The sequence below is a fragment of the Anser brachyrhynchus genome, assembly GCF_964034855.1.
Source record: "Anser brachyrhynchus genome assembly, chromosome: 14".
NCBI lineage: Eukaryota > Metazoa > Chordata > Aves > Anseriformes > Anatidae > Anser > Anser brachyrhynchus.
The window spans coordinates 16,099,513-16,116,292 of NC_137709.1; the positions used below are offsets into that span (position 1 = coordinate 16,099,513).

The 16,780-nt window shown below is 37.5% G+C and overlaps 1 protein-coding gene across 50 annotated transcripts in view; it reads right to left on the reverse strand.

Moving 5' to 3' along the window:
* The window catches only part of TENM2 (teneurin transmembrane protein 2), a 1,469,731-nt gene that overhangs the window by 88,738 nt on the left and 1,364,213 nt on the right, over positions 1 to 16,780 (reverse strand). For all 50 annotated transcript variants that reach the window (XM_080555516.1, XM_080555559.1, XM_080555513.1 and 47 more), the window contains 2 exons: positions 16,328 to 16,523; positions 13,411 to 13,512 (listed from right to left, as the gene is read on the reverse strand). In XM_080555516.1, the coding sequence (XP_080411642.1) occupies positions 13,411 to 13,512; positions 16,328 to 16,523 (298 nt within the window). The remainder of the gene's footprint in view (positions 1 to 13,410; positions 13,513 to 16,327; positions 16,524 to 16,780) is intronic.

A 16,780-nucleotide genomic window follows, 5' to 3' on the forward strand; every position in this document is an offset into this window, starting at 1 on the left:
CTGAGTGAAGTTCAAATAAGCACAACAGCTGAACGTGGTTTCAATGATGTGACTGCTCTTTACCAGTACTTGAACAAAAGCAGACTGGGTTCTTTACATGGGTCTCGGCTGATCAGATTACAGATAGCAGGTACTACAGACCTTTGAGTCCTGTGGGCTGCACACTTTGAAGAGCATGGATTGGACAGGGAAGGTCAGCCAAACATCTCTCTAAAAGTTTTCTCTGGCTTGTTATTTTGGACTTATTTTGTTAATATTCCCTGATGGATGAGAAAAGATGGTTTGACAACAGCCTGTTACACATGGATTAGGAGGGGACATGGTGAGTGATAATGCCCAAATGATCTGGCATCAAAAGCCACCATTTTGTCCAGTGACACTTACTGCAAGTATCCCAGCTGCAGTCTGTGTACACACTCCTTTCACCCACCCTTATGTTATTCACACATACATACTCACCAAAGCTGTTCTTCTAGAGCATGACAAGACCAGTAAAGGATATCTGAGGAGTCAAACTCTTGGAGGCAGTTGCAGAACTTGGTTTAGTTACACAGCTGCTTGGTTGAGAGGCCTTCCCCTGATACTTGAAGCTCCAAACAGGATTTGAAGGCAGAGTTCTGGCTTGGTTCCTCTTGCTGGAGAGCAAACATTACCCTAGTGCAGAGAGAGTTCTGTACCACTAGGACCTAGGGTGTCAGTTCTTCTGCTGCAGCTTTCCTTCAGTTCCTCCTCATAAAATAGACAAATCAGTATACTTCTCTTGAAATTATTTGAGTTTCTGGGCACACAAATATGCAGACTTGAAAGGTTTTAGAACTTGTTTCTGAACTGCTTCCCTGTCCTGGACTAGGTTATAAACTCTTATAATGCTCATATTTTGCAAGCAGCTCAGATTTACATCCAAATGTAATTTTTCAAGCAGGGCGTTAAGACAGTCAGCTTCGTTTGTGCCACCTACAGGCTTATTCAAAGCCAACAAGCTGTGAGTAATCACCCCATATCAAGTCAAAACTTTTCAACATATGTACCACAGAAATTTGTGGTGAGATGCTCACGGCAGGTTGGTGAAGAGAGTCACTGGTATCGATGGACAAATGATTACATCAAGCCTAGTGGGGTATTGTTCGAGTAAGGATAAAAATGGTTGTGTACATAATGCTTGTAAGCCCTGATCTTACATACAAACCAGATTCTTCCTACCATAAGCTCGTACACATAAAAGATGAGCTTGACTGTGTATTTATGATGTAAGCAGTAAGGAGAATTGGGACAGAGTGTTGAAGTACAAGTTTAAGGCTATACTAACAGAACACTTAGCCACAGTCTAAAATCCCCTTACATCTTAAGCGTGAATAAGTGTTTCATCAATCAATTTGAGCAAGGTTATCCGAAAAGATGAAACTCATGGAAGAATATTCCCTGATTCAATACATATTTAGACAAATGCATGAAAGGAAAATCTTAAGAGTCTACTACCCACAAAGAGACAACCATCCACTGTAGGAAGTCCTACCACCCATTATCTGTAGAATCAAAAGAATTTACTAGAGAAGCATCAAAGACAGGTACAATTTTTACTCTTGACTATACGTTGTATGCCACCATCAGAACTAGAGTCCTAGGTAAAAGGGATCTTGCCCTGAGCCATTACAGAAGTAAAGTTGCAATATAAATGCTATACTAACAAACACACTCAGAAAAAAAAACAAACCAGCCAACCACAAACAGCATTCTGAAGACACTTTGTAGAGTCTTACGTAAGATAAGCTTATACACCCTTGCTGAACTGTACAGAGCTTTGTTAGACCTAAGTGAAATAAGGATTGTTAGTATATGTAGATGATCCTGTTTAGGAGGAAGAAGTGAGTTTCTGCTAAAGAACATGTGTTTATTATTATACTTCACAAACCTTGTTTCAAATGCTTCAGAAGTATCTGTGTTGCCATACTTCAGGAAACTAGGAAAAATTCAAAAGATTGTTTCTTCTTTAAGGTTCACTTAAAAAAGTGAGTGCATTTGCAGATACAAATTACAAAAGAAGGGATATATACGTAAGGCCACAGAATAAAGAGCAGTTCATTATTTTTTCAATTATTTCATTATTGTGAACTTCAGTCACGCTGAAATGGTCTTAACAACAGTGGTAATAAGCAAGATCTAGAACAACTTTTAAGTTACTCTAGGACTTTCTGCTCTTACAAGTAGAAGCTGGTTGGAAGTCAGTTTGTACAAATTCACCCAGGAGGAGAAGAAAGAACACACAACTATTACTGACATTATATATGCTTTATTAGCTACTTCACAAGACTGTTTACTTTGACTACAGAACACACAAACAAAATTGAGATTATTCAATTGTATTATTACTCTATGCTTGCTGGTCGGAGCTAGGAGGAAATGCACAGCTTTTCATAGCAGTCATGCCCTGCAATCCTTACCTCAGTTGCCCAAACCTGAGCCTTACCATGCTCCCTTGTCTAGCTCTGTCAAACCGCACATTAGCAAGCAAGAACGAGATTCACAGAAGAATTTCCAGAAGGACAAAAAACCCATCAGGTGTGTCAAATCTCTGACATTCAGAAACCATTTGGGGAAAGCAGCACACGCTGACTTAAGCACTAAAGTATGGATGCTTTAATTAATCCGGGGTGAATTTAATTGCTTTAGTTAAGTGGAAATCGGGTTAAAAATGATGCAGAGCATGCTGGGGTGTGTTAAAAACATGACATATGAGTTGGATGAATCGATAAATTAAAAGTGCACAGATGTTTTAATTAAACCCAGGAAAGTTAACGAAGATCGCTAGAGACTTTTAAGCCTATGATTAATTCAATTCATTTAAAATACCTGTAGAGATATGGGGATGCCTCCATTTTGAGAGTTATAGAAGTTCTCAATCGATAAGTACTTAAGCTGTTCTACAAAAAAAAAATGGCAGGATTTTTACAGAAGTGACTGAACAGCATTAATTGCACAATGAATATTTACATTCTTCTGAACAATCAGCAAACTTTTTGCTAAAATTTATCAAAAAGTTCACAGTTTTTCTCACTACCTTCAGTGTGTGATCTTGTATGTCAAAGATAACATTTGCTGTACCATTCCACATAATATCTATTTACATTAGATAACTGCTTTGTTTACAATTAGTATTAAAAATCTGTGTAAGAAATATGAATGTGTCTTACCACATTATCTAGCAGAATACTGATAACCTGAACTTTTATGTTCTGACTAGCAATTTCCAGAATCACAGCCAATTTTGGCATTATCTCTTTGGGACTGGCCACTTGGTACAGGATAATTTTTCTTTACAAGTAGCATAATATTTTTAATAACAATGTAGTCTGTAAGAATGGTGAAAATAAAAATTAAGCAGGTGTCAGATATATTTGATGTAATTCAACAGTGGGCTGAAAGGACTGAAGCTCCATTACTGCTAGCATGAAGATGAGCTTAGTCAGCCTAGCTACCCATAAACAAAGATCTAACTCTTAGTTCTCTAAAGACACTGGAGTCCTGAGGGGGAAGAGAATAAGACAACTGTGTGCTCTCACTGGAAAAGCCACAGAACAAACTACAAATTGGAGAGAGAAAGAGAAAAGAGGACAATTGAGCTCAGCTAGATACTCGAAAAATCAGCAAGCTGAGTCAGGCTTCAAATGTCTTGAGGACTTTCTCTTGTCAGTACCTTCTGGATTCGATACTTTGTCAACCTATCTGTCCTGCCTCCACTATTGCTAAAGCTCTGAAACTATCACTATCTATATTAAAGAAAATATTTTTGTTCTCCATACAGCACACTAAGATGATTTGCAAAATAGTAGAGATTTATTTTTCAGCTATTCTAGTTAGGAACCTCCCTGTAAATACAGCTTTATAGAGCACCACAGTTCAATTTTCTTCATGTGCATAAATGCATTCAATGGAATGAGATCTACCCTGCACTGGTCCTGGTTTACTGCAGAGAGAAAGTAACTGATCAATTTTGTGCCTTTGAAAATACAGGCAAAAACAATGAAAAAAAGGATGAATTCTTTTCAGTTCTCTGCATGATGGGTTGGAGGAAAATGTAGATGGTAGATACAAATGTCCTGAAAACACTGCCCTGCAATCTAAAAATCTCATTCTTTGGAAACTAGTAACACAGAATCAGAGCTGGGAACATCCTGCTTTAGATGTAAGCAGTGAGCTTGACAGAACTACAATAATACATAGAGATAAATGCTACTTTCTACCAACAGATGGAAATAAACAGATGCTGAAAAAGACTACTGTCATAGACAAGCATGTAGATCTTCATTTGTATGCTTTGATAACTTTGTCAATGGAAAAACTGAGGAGAAGGGAAAACTAAATTATCTCAGATGTTTCAGTAGCTATCTCAGTGGAAAGAGTCAGTGAGGAATGAAAGAGATGATGCTTCAAGCTTTCAAAAGGCAGCAGCAAGGACAACCACCGAGTACCAGAATCATCCTTCCAAACATATATGTTGTTATTCCTAACAGAGGAAGCACTAACAGCATGAAGTCATTTATACATACAGAAAGAGAAGTTAAAGTGAAACATTTCTTGCAGTATTTTTGATTAGAGTTTACAACATTGACAGTGAAAGAATCTGTCCTTTCCATATTTCTGTGGTAATAGTTTTGTTATGACTAAATAGCAGTGCAGTAAATGTAGGATTGCACCCAGAGGTTGAGATAATCAGCATATTTAAAATCCAGACTGCTTTGGTCCCATTTTAGTTACTACTATTTGCATTATTAAATTGACCAGAAAAGATTTAAATCATAACATGATTAATTACATTGTTCCATATTGGCTGCAGATATTTAAGTATTTTGCTACATCTGAGTTAGAAACTTCATTCATTTATTTGAGAAAGCAAATGGGGATGACAGCTAACTGAACTTCATCTCACCCCAACAGGGTCTAAATATAGGAAAAGATCTAAACTGTCTGGATACAATATAGATATGAACATACCCAAAAGTCATGCAAGCTGGAATTGGAAGCTGTGACTCAGGGCCATGTCTGTTATTCAGGGACAGAGAGTGCATAAGTATCTCTTAACAGCTGTATTTCCATAATATGATTTGCAATACTACTTGATTGTAGCTGCTTCAATGACATTTACCATCATCAAGAGGACTCTGAGATGATGCCAACACAAGTGCAAAGACAAACTCTTCAAACTTAATGAAATAAACAAATATCAATACAAGTCCATGGAGACAACGCGATCTTAAAACAAAAGGTAGATTACAACACAATTAAATAAGCTAACCAATTAAACACAAAAACAAATTACAAAGCATACATCTTCATGAGCACAGTTCAGCTCAGCTGGGCATAGTTAGAGCAGAGAGATTCTTAGCCTCTAATGGAAGTAGTACAGGATTGGAAGAAAGATTTTTGGCTTGCTGGAAACTAAGCTTCACAATGGTATGTGTTCTGCATGTATTTGTATGCTGGTGCACCTCCTTGCTGCTCTGGGAACCTTTTGAAATATTCTATTTATTGGAATACAATTGAAACAGAAAATATTTGTGCAAATAGATGTGCTGTTGCTGCACATGTATAAGAAAGCAAGAAAGATAAAGTGTAGCAACCGATAATAGAGTGGGTTTTGAAAGCCACAGTGAGAGATCAAATGAACATACCTAGCTTTTAATAAATATGAAAATATTACTATAATGCTTCTGAAAGAAAATTCATTAACAGGATTTTACTGTGTTTCCATACAGTTTCAATAGTGGACATGGGCAATACAAACTTCATTATCATACTAAACCAATAAAACTTGGTTCCAGATTTTAGGCCTCGGCTACAATATCGCTTGTAGCTCTGTCTTTGGTCTCTGAATTTCTACAAGTTGGGTAATGAGTGACTATATAAAGAAGCACTAGCACTCACTGAAATCAGAGTCATAATTACTTAGATGCACACTTTTTACCTATTTTCCTATCATATTTTGTCCAGACGTGACATTAGCAACCTGAGTTATTTCCTACCTTCTTCACTACTGAATTCCTCAGCGTTCCTTATTCTTTTTTAATCCTTTTAGCTTGCTCTCTGGTATTTTCTCCTACGGAAGTCAGTCTACCCTCTTAGCTGTGACACCATCCTGCAACTTCATTGGAAAGCAGGCCCATATAAAATTTGAAGTTCATTTATTGCAATGTGAATTTACAAAGATATAAAAGGGCAATGCAGTACACCGGCACAAATTTGGTGATATAAATACTGGCAGTTTAATATGGAATATAAACGCTAATAAATTCTCTATATGAGATGCAGGTACTGGGTACATTAAACAACATTAAATAAGTATCTTAACAATTTTCAAAGCATTTTGACTGCCCTGTAAAGCTATAACTATAACAAACAGAAAAAGAATGCACTTCTAAACAACTGGAGCACCCTAATTTGAAATTATTTGGGACCAGCTCTTCTCCAGATAAAATCTTAGTAACACAAAATTCAAGGCTGGATTCAGCAGAAGCCATAAAAGCTTTAAGAACAATGAGAAGTTAATATTTGGCACGTTAAAAAATGTATTTTTTTTTTTTGAAAAGTCTGTTTTCTGTAACATTCCTAAGATAAAAGTAGCTTTTGGATCCTATTTCCACTTTGTTAATATTCCCTCACAAAGAATGCAAAGGATACAAAGCAGCACTTCCTAGCCCTACACAGGGAGCAATCTGTGTATTTCTATAACCATCCTGCTACTGTATACCAAATGTCTAGCAAACACTTGCTAATCCTCACATTTAAACTACAAGTACTATAAGAGGGACAGATACATGTTCTTAAAAACTAACGAAATACCTCGAACCCCTTTTGGAATCAGGACCACTAGCATCACAAAGAATTCAGCCTGAGACCCCTTCTGTTCTTTGCTCCTGTTTAAATTGCCAATTAGAAAGTGTCAGAGTGGTGGATTTTGTGCTGGCTCCACTTGTCTGCCTGAACCTGGATCGAAGCTACCATACCATTTCATGCATGCAAGCTAGCAGCTGATAGATGGCAATGACTGTCAATCATTGTCAAAAAAGGTTATGTGTCCATGTATTTATTCTGTAATTATTTTAGGCACGGTTAACTGCACACAACTCTTCTCAAAGCATATTGTGGTTATGTAAAACTATGAAATTGAGGGCATACAGGACAAGCACTGCCCTCTACATGGAACTCATTGGAAGGCAACCAAGAACATAATCAGTTTGCCTGAAATGAAAAATGTCTGCTAATAAAAGGTGAGACTGGGAAAAGGAAATGGAAATTTATAACAAAGGCATTTTAAGGTACTGAGTCAAGGAGGTGGGAATTGCTGGAGAGGAACACTGCCAAAGACATCCTTGTCTGAGCATCAAAATGATGCCTCCACCCACTGCGAGGGGGAGATGTGAGTGACAGGCCGGAGCTCCTGCAGCAGCAGCGCATCTGTAAGTTGGCACACACAGACACACACAGCGAAAACAAAAACTAACCCGCCCAGAAAGAGATACTGAGAAAGAAGCTGAACATTTTGGATTTTGTCAGCCACAAGAAAGGATGTGAGGTATGTGTGGGTGACAAGTAATGAAGGCAGTATTTCCAAAGAAAAGAACGATTAATTTTTTATTTTTTACTTGTGCAATGCAAGTGAAGAGACACGCTGTGATTATGAATACAAGGAATGTTTGCCAATAAAGTTATTTCTCTAATTTCTGTTTTCTCTCTAACCGACTACTTCTCTGCCCTCCCCTGCGTTCTCAGTCTGTCACAGCGGACAGGACCATCGTTCTATTCTCCCTGCCGCTCAGGTTCATAATCTGGATGTTATTTCTGATTCATCGGTTCCCTTGCCTCACAGCCAAATTTTGACAAAGTCCTACAGATTTGTTCTGCATCGTATCTGTTTGTCAGAATTTTTGCCTTAGCTTTCAGCAAATAAAATCCACATCAAACAAAAATCTTTTTCTCCATCATGGATAAATTCAGTCTTCTACACTCACGTCTGTGTTTAACACTGCTACATAAACACCACTGTTAATTTAGCCCTGTGAATCCTCTTTCTTCCCAGTACTGTTCCACGTTTTTCCTCTTATCACAAGGAACATAAATGCCATGCCCCAACTTTGTCTGTAGGCTTGTTTCACCCCAGACTGCTCGTTGCTAGAATCTGACTTCCACCTCTTTGGGACCTACAATGCTGCCACCGCTCGTTTTGAAAGCCAAAGCTCAAAACAGCTCTTTCCTATGCTCTGTCTCCTTTGGAAGCACCATCTTCCCTGGATTACCTCTTGATATTAGGTACTTGTCCCGTTACCGCTCTTTAAAACTGCCTTTTTACCATAGCGTTCCCCCAAACTAACAGTTACAATGCCGTTATGTTTATAACACCACCTACACCATTTGTTTCCTTGTATCTCCACATAAGTCAATTAGCTCCCATTTATTCCCTTTTAACTTGCATTGATGTGGTAAATTCTTGGAGGTAGACACTACTTTCAACTATTGCTTTTATAACACTAACCACAGTAGATTAGTTTGAAGGAGTAGTACGATCTACGCATAAACTCTTCTGTGAAACTGCACAATGGCATTCTTCATACATGATTGTTCCTCTCCCTCTTTTCTCTGACAAACCACACTGTGTGGGTACCATCGCATTTAATCCAACCTACCTTTCTTGTCTATGATCTTTTATTCCAAAACTTTGCAGTGGTTCCCTTGAATAATACACCCCCACTCACCCTGAAGGCCCGGAGTGCTGCCTGACCAGGGGTCCCATGTTTCCTCTCAGGCTACAGGCCATGTGCAGGACAGGCAAACGAGAGGGGCTATGCAAGACAAGCTCTCACCTTTCCCTTCAAAGCCCAGTGATCTTCTGCTTCCTTGCACTGTTCTCAGTTCCTGTAATTTCTAGCCAAGTGATGAAGACAAATATTGTTTCCCTTAATCACATAGAGAGAAAATACTATCTGCTACACATTATCAGCATGTGTCTGCCACGTGCTCTGCAACAATGATCCGAGTATGGAATTATTCAGAAAAATGCACTCTGCAGTTCATGTTTTCCCCACTGTGAGCTCTCCCAGAACCCGTTATGCCACTGGACATTCATTCTGGACATGGTACTAAGAATAGTTTCAAGCAGAGTATTCACTTTAAAAAAAAAATCCTTTATGCACTTAAGGATTTTATCGCCCAAGCAGTAAGGCTCTGAATAACCTCAGAGCAAAAAGAGTTCCAAACAATTGTAATTTGCATGAGAAACAATTCTTCTGTAGCAGCTGAGAGGAAGAAAACATTGCTTTTTCTAACAATTATACCTTACTTACCTAATAATTGAAGACTTAATATTTTTATACAGAGATTAACAGTACACACATAACAAAGAAGATGACAATAGTGGGAACTCTTATCATGGTGTGGGCAATCATCAGAAACAGCAAATCCATTAAAATAAATTTTAAAAAAGACTACACTTTACAGCTTAGCAACTATTTCAAACTAAATAGATGTTGCAAAAGAAATAAAAAGAAATTTTAAAAACCTACCCTTCTTTTTATACTTATTAAAGTGGCGCCGTCCTTTGCCAGTAAGCCAAAAACAAACAGAATGAAAATAAAATAATGAAAAACCCACACAAGGAGAACAGGAAAAGAAACTGAGTATAACATAAATCTGAATCATTAGAGTTGTTAAAAGAAGATTAAAGAGTCAACTGATCAAACAAGGTTTCAAAAATCCAAAAGCCTTGAATCTATTTAGATTAAAATATTAAACATGTTTCTTTCTGCATCACATAATTAACTAACAGTATCTGCTAAATGGCAACTGACAAGCTACTTAACTCATTTCTTTTCCTTCTTTTACAAATCAGACACCATCTCTTAACAGGCTATGCTCATTGTATCAGTGTAGAAATCCCATGCCATGGTACATTGTTTCACCTTTTCAGTTTAGCTAAATATGTTTATGATGCAAAACTAACTATTTTAAAATACAAAATCAAAAGCGGCTCTGAGCACTTTTGCGAAACAGTATATGGTAGTGTCTTTGGAAGTCTTTTTGTTAATGGAAGGGAAGAGTTACATGCCCTCCGAAATACCATTACATGAAATGAAATTACAGCCAAATCTGAGTCACTTCTGGGAACCCAACTCATTGCAACGCTGAACTCTACAAATGGTGAAAAGCAGGACATGATGAAGGACTCCTGCCTGCAGATTTACCACAAGACTGCGCAATTACAAGACCAAAATATTACCAGACATAAACACTGGGAACACTAAGAAGGACATCTTGATATACTTGTGTGGGTATGTCATGGAAGTCACAGAAAAACAGAGACGTATATAAAAATGCGGCAACACAAAACTAACAATCATAGCTGCAAGCCCGATTCTTTAATCAATCCTTGGTCTTAGCATCCCTTCTTATCAATGACTTCTACAGCTATTTCTGCACAGGAGGTTACTCACAGTGCAGTTCAATTCCAAGCAAATTTTCCACTGAGTTTAACCATGCACTCTTTCTTTATCAGGATACATCTCTACCCATAGAGTTATCTTTTGATTATTAGATTTTCCTTTTCTTTAAATGCCATATTTTAACCACATGAGGTTAAAATGTATTACCTTTCTTGCGTGTTAGATGAAATTCTTAATTAGGTTAAACTCCACATGATTTCAAAGTGAATCTTGTCTGAGCAAAGATGAAGTAAATCTGTTGAGACTGGCTAACTGAGAATAAGTTATTTCCACAGATAAGGTTAAGAATTAAAGCTCCAAGTATTTGGCGGGAGCGTTTGGTAGGGTGAAATGTCCTCTAGTTCAATCAAGGCATGAAAGTGTATTTTAGCCCGTGCGTTAGGCCAAAAGTTCAGCTCTTTCTAATCATTTTCATGGTACTTTCCTGGAGCTAACGGATCTCAATCCCAATCTGTGCTCTCTCACATATTTCCTTCATTTTAAGCTTTCAGAACTACATGGATCAAGTAAAGTAACAGAAGGAGTACCTGTGCGCTGTCTGTAAAGTGAGCAGATGATTCCCCTCCAGATTCACTGCCACTGATACCCTCAAAATCATCCTTGCAAGCAGTGATTTAATAGTATAAAGGATCACGCCTCACATCTCTCAAACTTGGGTTTCACCCAGCGTGAAGTTCTCAGGCTACTCTGTTATTGCATGAATCAAGTTCTATGAGATACGTGAGGAGCTTGCTCACTTCTCCACATTTCCCTATTTGAATCTTGCCTTGTATTATTTTACAGTGGAGAACTGAGGTATTGGAAGATGTGTTGCTAGGGAAATAATAATAATAATAAAAAAAATCAGATGGAAAGAAAAATAATTATCTTTCCATACATGTGACAGTTTAAATAGAAATTTAACATTACAGTAAATATATAGTAAATGAGTCCAAACATCTAATATGCTGGAATAGATTTAATTTCTATCTAATTTTACTGTGTTTTATCATTCTTTCAATCCCCAATTTTGATTGCTATCTCCTGAAACTGCTCTGACATGTAATCAGCATTCAAGTAAGCTGAAAAACCTGTGGCCATGGGTACAGGTATGACAGTACCCATGACATTGGTGAGGCACACTGCCCTTACATGTTAACTCAGCCCCATGCTTCTGGGTATGTCTTACAGTGTCTAAGATGTGCAGCTCTGCGCTTGTAAATATACATGAGTATTCTGCCAATATACCCGTTTTATCATTTTATGTAGTTTTTCAAGCTTCTTTGTTCTTTAGAAATACTATGATGTCTGACAAAGAAATGGTAAGACAGGTGAAAGAAGCTTCCACAAAACCTACTTTTGAGGGTAGAGAGACAAGATACAAAGGACAAGGCAGGAAGCAGAGGGAAGTTTCTCAGGGGCTGTAGAAGCCTGACAGAGTTTGACAAGTACCCTATTAAAAGGTATTTATCTGATGTAGCCTGAACAGACTACTTCCTAGCACAAACACAGAATACAGTGTTACACAGAGGTTCAGTACACAATGCAGGATTGCTCCACAACTCTAAATGCAAATGAGCTGATTTAATGGCCATGTATGTGTAAAGAGTGGCAGTGAAGCACAGAGTCATTACATGCATACTTTCACAGGTTAACACCACAAAAATGCATATAGCTATCAGTGTGTATTTATAGCACACATTATCATACCATTTACTTTGTGATATACAGATGTCTTCTCTATATATTTGCCAACCATCTTAATTTCTCATGTAATCAAACAACATGCGCTCTTTATTTGAAGCAGTCTTTAAATTGAGTAGGGCTAGTGCTGAGATAACATTAACTTCCTATGGCCCTTGGGATCTTTTTATTTATTTTGTCCCCTACTGGGACACTTCTAGGAGCCAAATACAGAGACACAAAATAGAAATGACTCTCCAGGATGGGTCTAGCAGCTTTTCAAGGAGCACTTCATAGACAGGCACAGGTATGGTGGGTCCCACCCTGCTACGCCAATGAAAGAGGTGGGGCCACAATGAACTGTCCTCAGGACTGGATCATGATCTAAATAAAAATGAGCACCTTTCTAAGGCCCTTCAAGGAATTTTAACAGCTTTCAAATGCCATACCCTTGGAACACTAACAACTCTATCCCTGTGGAAAACAACTGTAAACAAGTAATAACTATAAGGGGCCTAAACCTCACATAAACTAAGGAAACAAATTGTAAAATGTTATAACTGTGCTCAGGAACATCTGGGAATTCAAGCAAGTCATTGATTTTAGACACCTATGTGCTACTAGCTGTATAAACTAAAGAGGTCCTCCTTTACGAATCTTCCTCTTATGACAGCTATCCCAAACTCTGAAAAAATTTGTAAACACATACTGCCAATCCACAGATGTCTTTTGAAGTTCTCTTAAATCCTTGATAATCACACATCTCCCAGTTTTAGTAGTTAAAATTTACAATCAAAACTCAAGAAAAGGTTTATTTTAAGACTCTATCAAGTCCTACTTACTTGCCTAAATAAAAGCTGAACTTCCTTTGGTGAGGAGCAACTGCATATGCAAGAAAGCTACTATGAACTAGAAGCGTGGCTTAGCCAAGACAGAATATACATTACACTCTATTAACGAGATAATCAGTCTTTTATTACAGACCAATTCATGCTTATCAGACAGCATTGATAATTCATCCACTTTTACAGAAAATAAATCTTTTCTGCCACTTCTGCCTTCTACATTTGACAAAAAAGTTGTAGCTAGGCAAGCACATCAGCAATGTGGCAATACTTCCACCTGATCATATTTAACTAAGAGAAAAAAGCATATTGATCTACTTGAACCTAGCTTGGATCCATGCTAACTAGCAGGTGCTGTAGATCCATACATCACAAACACACGCTGTGGTTATTTGTAAACACAAAGAAAACAATACCTTTAGCACAATCTGCTCCGTGAAATCCTGGAAAACAGTGGCAGACACCAGATACACATTCACCATTCCCATGACAATTGCGCGGACAGTCTTGCACTGAATCTGAAATACAAGCATCACAGGTACATTAGTTGGCTCCTAGGCTGCAAGTTATTTGCTTAGTTTTTCTTTAATTTTGTCTTTAATACTGATCAGAACAACAGCTAATAATATTAACACCACAGAGTTCAGGTGAAGTGGAAAGTTACCGAGATCTCTAGCAGCACGAGTAACTGTAGAGATGTAGCGATAGCCTACAAGTTGTACACCAAGTCTTCGAACACCATTAGCACTCAAATCTACTGATAACACCCAAACCCCTTGTTCAAACAGGTAGACAAAACTGCTTCTTATGGCCTTTATAGCTATATTTGAACTCATATTATATATCAAACATAATGCTTCAACAGGGAAATCGACAATCTTCCTCTTGCAATTTGACTTTGATATTACACAACCACTTTTCCACGTGGAACTGATTATCCCAAGGAGTGTAACTTTTTCTTCTACAGACACTGAAAGCTTCATTAAGAAAGCTGACAGAAACATCTGCTGTACCTGACACAGAGTAGCTCTTTTGCTGTGGCAAACAGTATTTATCCCCCCGTCCTCCCTCCCCCCAACAAAAAAAAAAAAAAAGAAGAAAGTACAAAAGGATGATGAAGAGGTCTGTAAAACCAGAGAGCAACTTTTAACCCTGGAGTTAAAGTAACTGACTGAAGTGCTGATGACTTCCATAATCTGTGAAGTATAAGCACACCAGCCTGATGATAAAATTTCAGCTGTACCAAGCTATTTGCTTTTTTCCCTATTTTCTGTTATTATTTGGCTGACACAGTGTACTACTTTGCATAATATAAAGTGGAAATTAAACACCAATTTTGAAATTAATGCTTAGGATTAATTCTATTTGAATGCTGTTGGATTTGAGAGGAACATATTTTCAACACTGAATTATTGGAAGAAAAATATAATTGGAATGTTGTAATTCCTCACTATTACTCCCTGTTTTTGTGGGACCTATGGTCCTAAACTAAATGACTCTGTCAGTCCCAGATAATAGCAAATAGCATCTATAGAACATGCAAAATAAATTTTGGATTTGGAACTAGTAGCACCACACAGAGTATTTTTCTGTCCAATAAAACTGAAAAGAGGAAAAGGAGTCAAGCCCAACTTTATATCTAATTTTACAGTTGCAAACACTAAGTAAATAATAATAATAAAACCTAAAGCAAAATTTCAAAAGATGCCATTCACTTGGCCTCTTGAAATGATTCACGTAAATAATGAAAAGAAAAACTGCGATGTGAAATGGTCAAAAATATCGATTTATCTCATGAAGAAACGCGTCTATAGATTTATTCATTATTTTGCTTCACGGCCCACAAAAGGATTTTCTTTGTATTCAAACCATGGTAAGTTAACTATTGCCTGTGAGTTAACATCATTTGTGTTATTCTTTCTCCTCTCCCACATCAGAAAAAACTTTCAGCTCTCACAGATCCTTTGATTAGGAAATATCTGATACTGGGTGTGTGTAGAAGAACCTCTTAACTGGATAAAACACTGTATTTTTCGCTATATTTCAGTCCAATTACTACTATTGCACTATCATATAGTCTACCTGACTATTAGACCTTTGAAGCTCTTGAAAGCTGTAGACAGGGCAACCCTTTTAAGGACAGCTTATCCTACCTGAAGATTTTCTAAGAAGCACAGTAGAGGAATACCAAGATAAAAGCTCAAATGTTGATGTTTTTGGAGAAGCAGAAAATGCCTTCTATGGACAAATTCACAAATCTATACATAAATAGGCACAGCACCTAGTAACTCTTTCAAAACCACATATGAGCTAGGGAAACAAAAACAGTGCCTCACCTTAACTGAGGCTAACGGAAACAATTATATCCATACTTAGTGACACAGTATTGGCTATCCTCTTACACCCTTTAGGACTTAAGCCTACAAACTTTATACTGATGTAAAAGGAAAAATTAAGCTTTAAAACATTAATCATGCAAGGCTGGAAAAGACCTCCGATTATTTTTCATCAGGCTTACAAACTCAGTTTGAATTTTTGGAATTTTTCTCTAAACTAATGGAAATTACAGATTTACAAAATGCAATGCCACTTAACTCCAGGCAGCCAGGATGGAATAGCATGTAGCCCATCTAGTAGTTTTTGATGCCACTGTGACAAGACATTCAGCAAAGCTCATCAAGTACTTCAACAAATCTTCTGATGAAGCTTGGAGAACTTATGCTCAGCTTGGCTTTCAACTAAATGGATCCCTATTCTAACAAAACTGCAGGCTTCTCATATCACGGGCTGGATGCTCTTCTGCTCTTGTTCCACCATGTTGAGATGACAACCCACCATTAGGTGAGTAGCAAGCTGGAAGACTGCTTATAGTTAATTAACAGAATCAAGTCATCTCTGGGGTGACTGCAAGCATCCCCATGCACAGGTGTCAGTTTCTTGTACTGTCCTTCCACAAAGACTAAACACCTCTCCTGTTGGATACTATTCCACCAGGGTGTAAAGAAGGTTCTCTGGAGAAGCAAATAGGTATAAAAATGAGAGAGATAAGGGAGAGGAATATTAACTGGGGAATGCTTCAATCCAGACTGAACTTATCTGACCGTCTTGTTTCACAGAACTAACTTCAAGAACTACAGGAATGCTAAAATCTTAGAAGAGAAATCAGGAAATTAAAATCAAAACCACTTTAACAGACTTTTTGAGAGTAGTGTTAAGAAAAAATTGCATAACAACATACGGACAAAAAGACTGAATGCTAAAGACTGTATTATGACTTCAATCATGGAAAGGTATCAATAAGAGGAAAAACATTCAGCTTGTGGTGATACCTACCCAAAATAACTGTACTGAAAGAGACCACTTCTTTGTCCTTGCCATCATTGTAAAATGCCAGGTGCCACAAACCCACATCCAAGTACTGAACAAACACAGCCTCATTCTGAACGAGGGTCTGAATACTTCGACGTTCCCGTGGGGACTCCACCACACTCCATTTCTCTTTCCCATCCAAGCGTTCCATGAAATCATACTGCAAAGTAGAAAAAAAAAGAAAAAAAAAAGAAAAAAAACAACAAAAAAGAAAACAAACAAAACCCTAAAGAGACCTGAATACAGAATGATATTTCAGCTCAAAATCTAACATCATGTTTTGTATTAAAAAAAGTCATAAAATGGAATTTCTGAAAGATGTAACAAAGTGAAACTACTATTTACTGAATTTCCATTGAACATATATATTCTGTGACTTATCCTTTTTTAAACAGTGACACGGAATTATGTATCTCT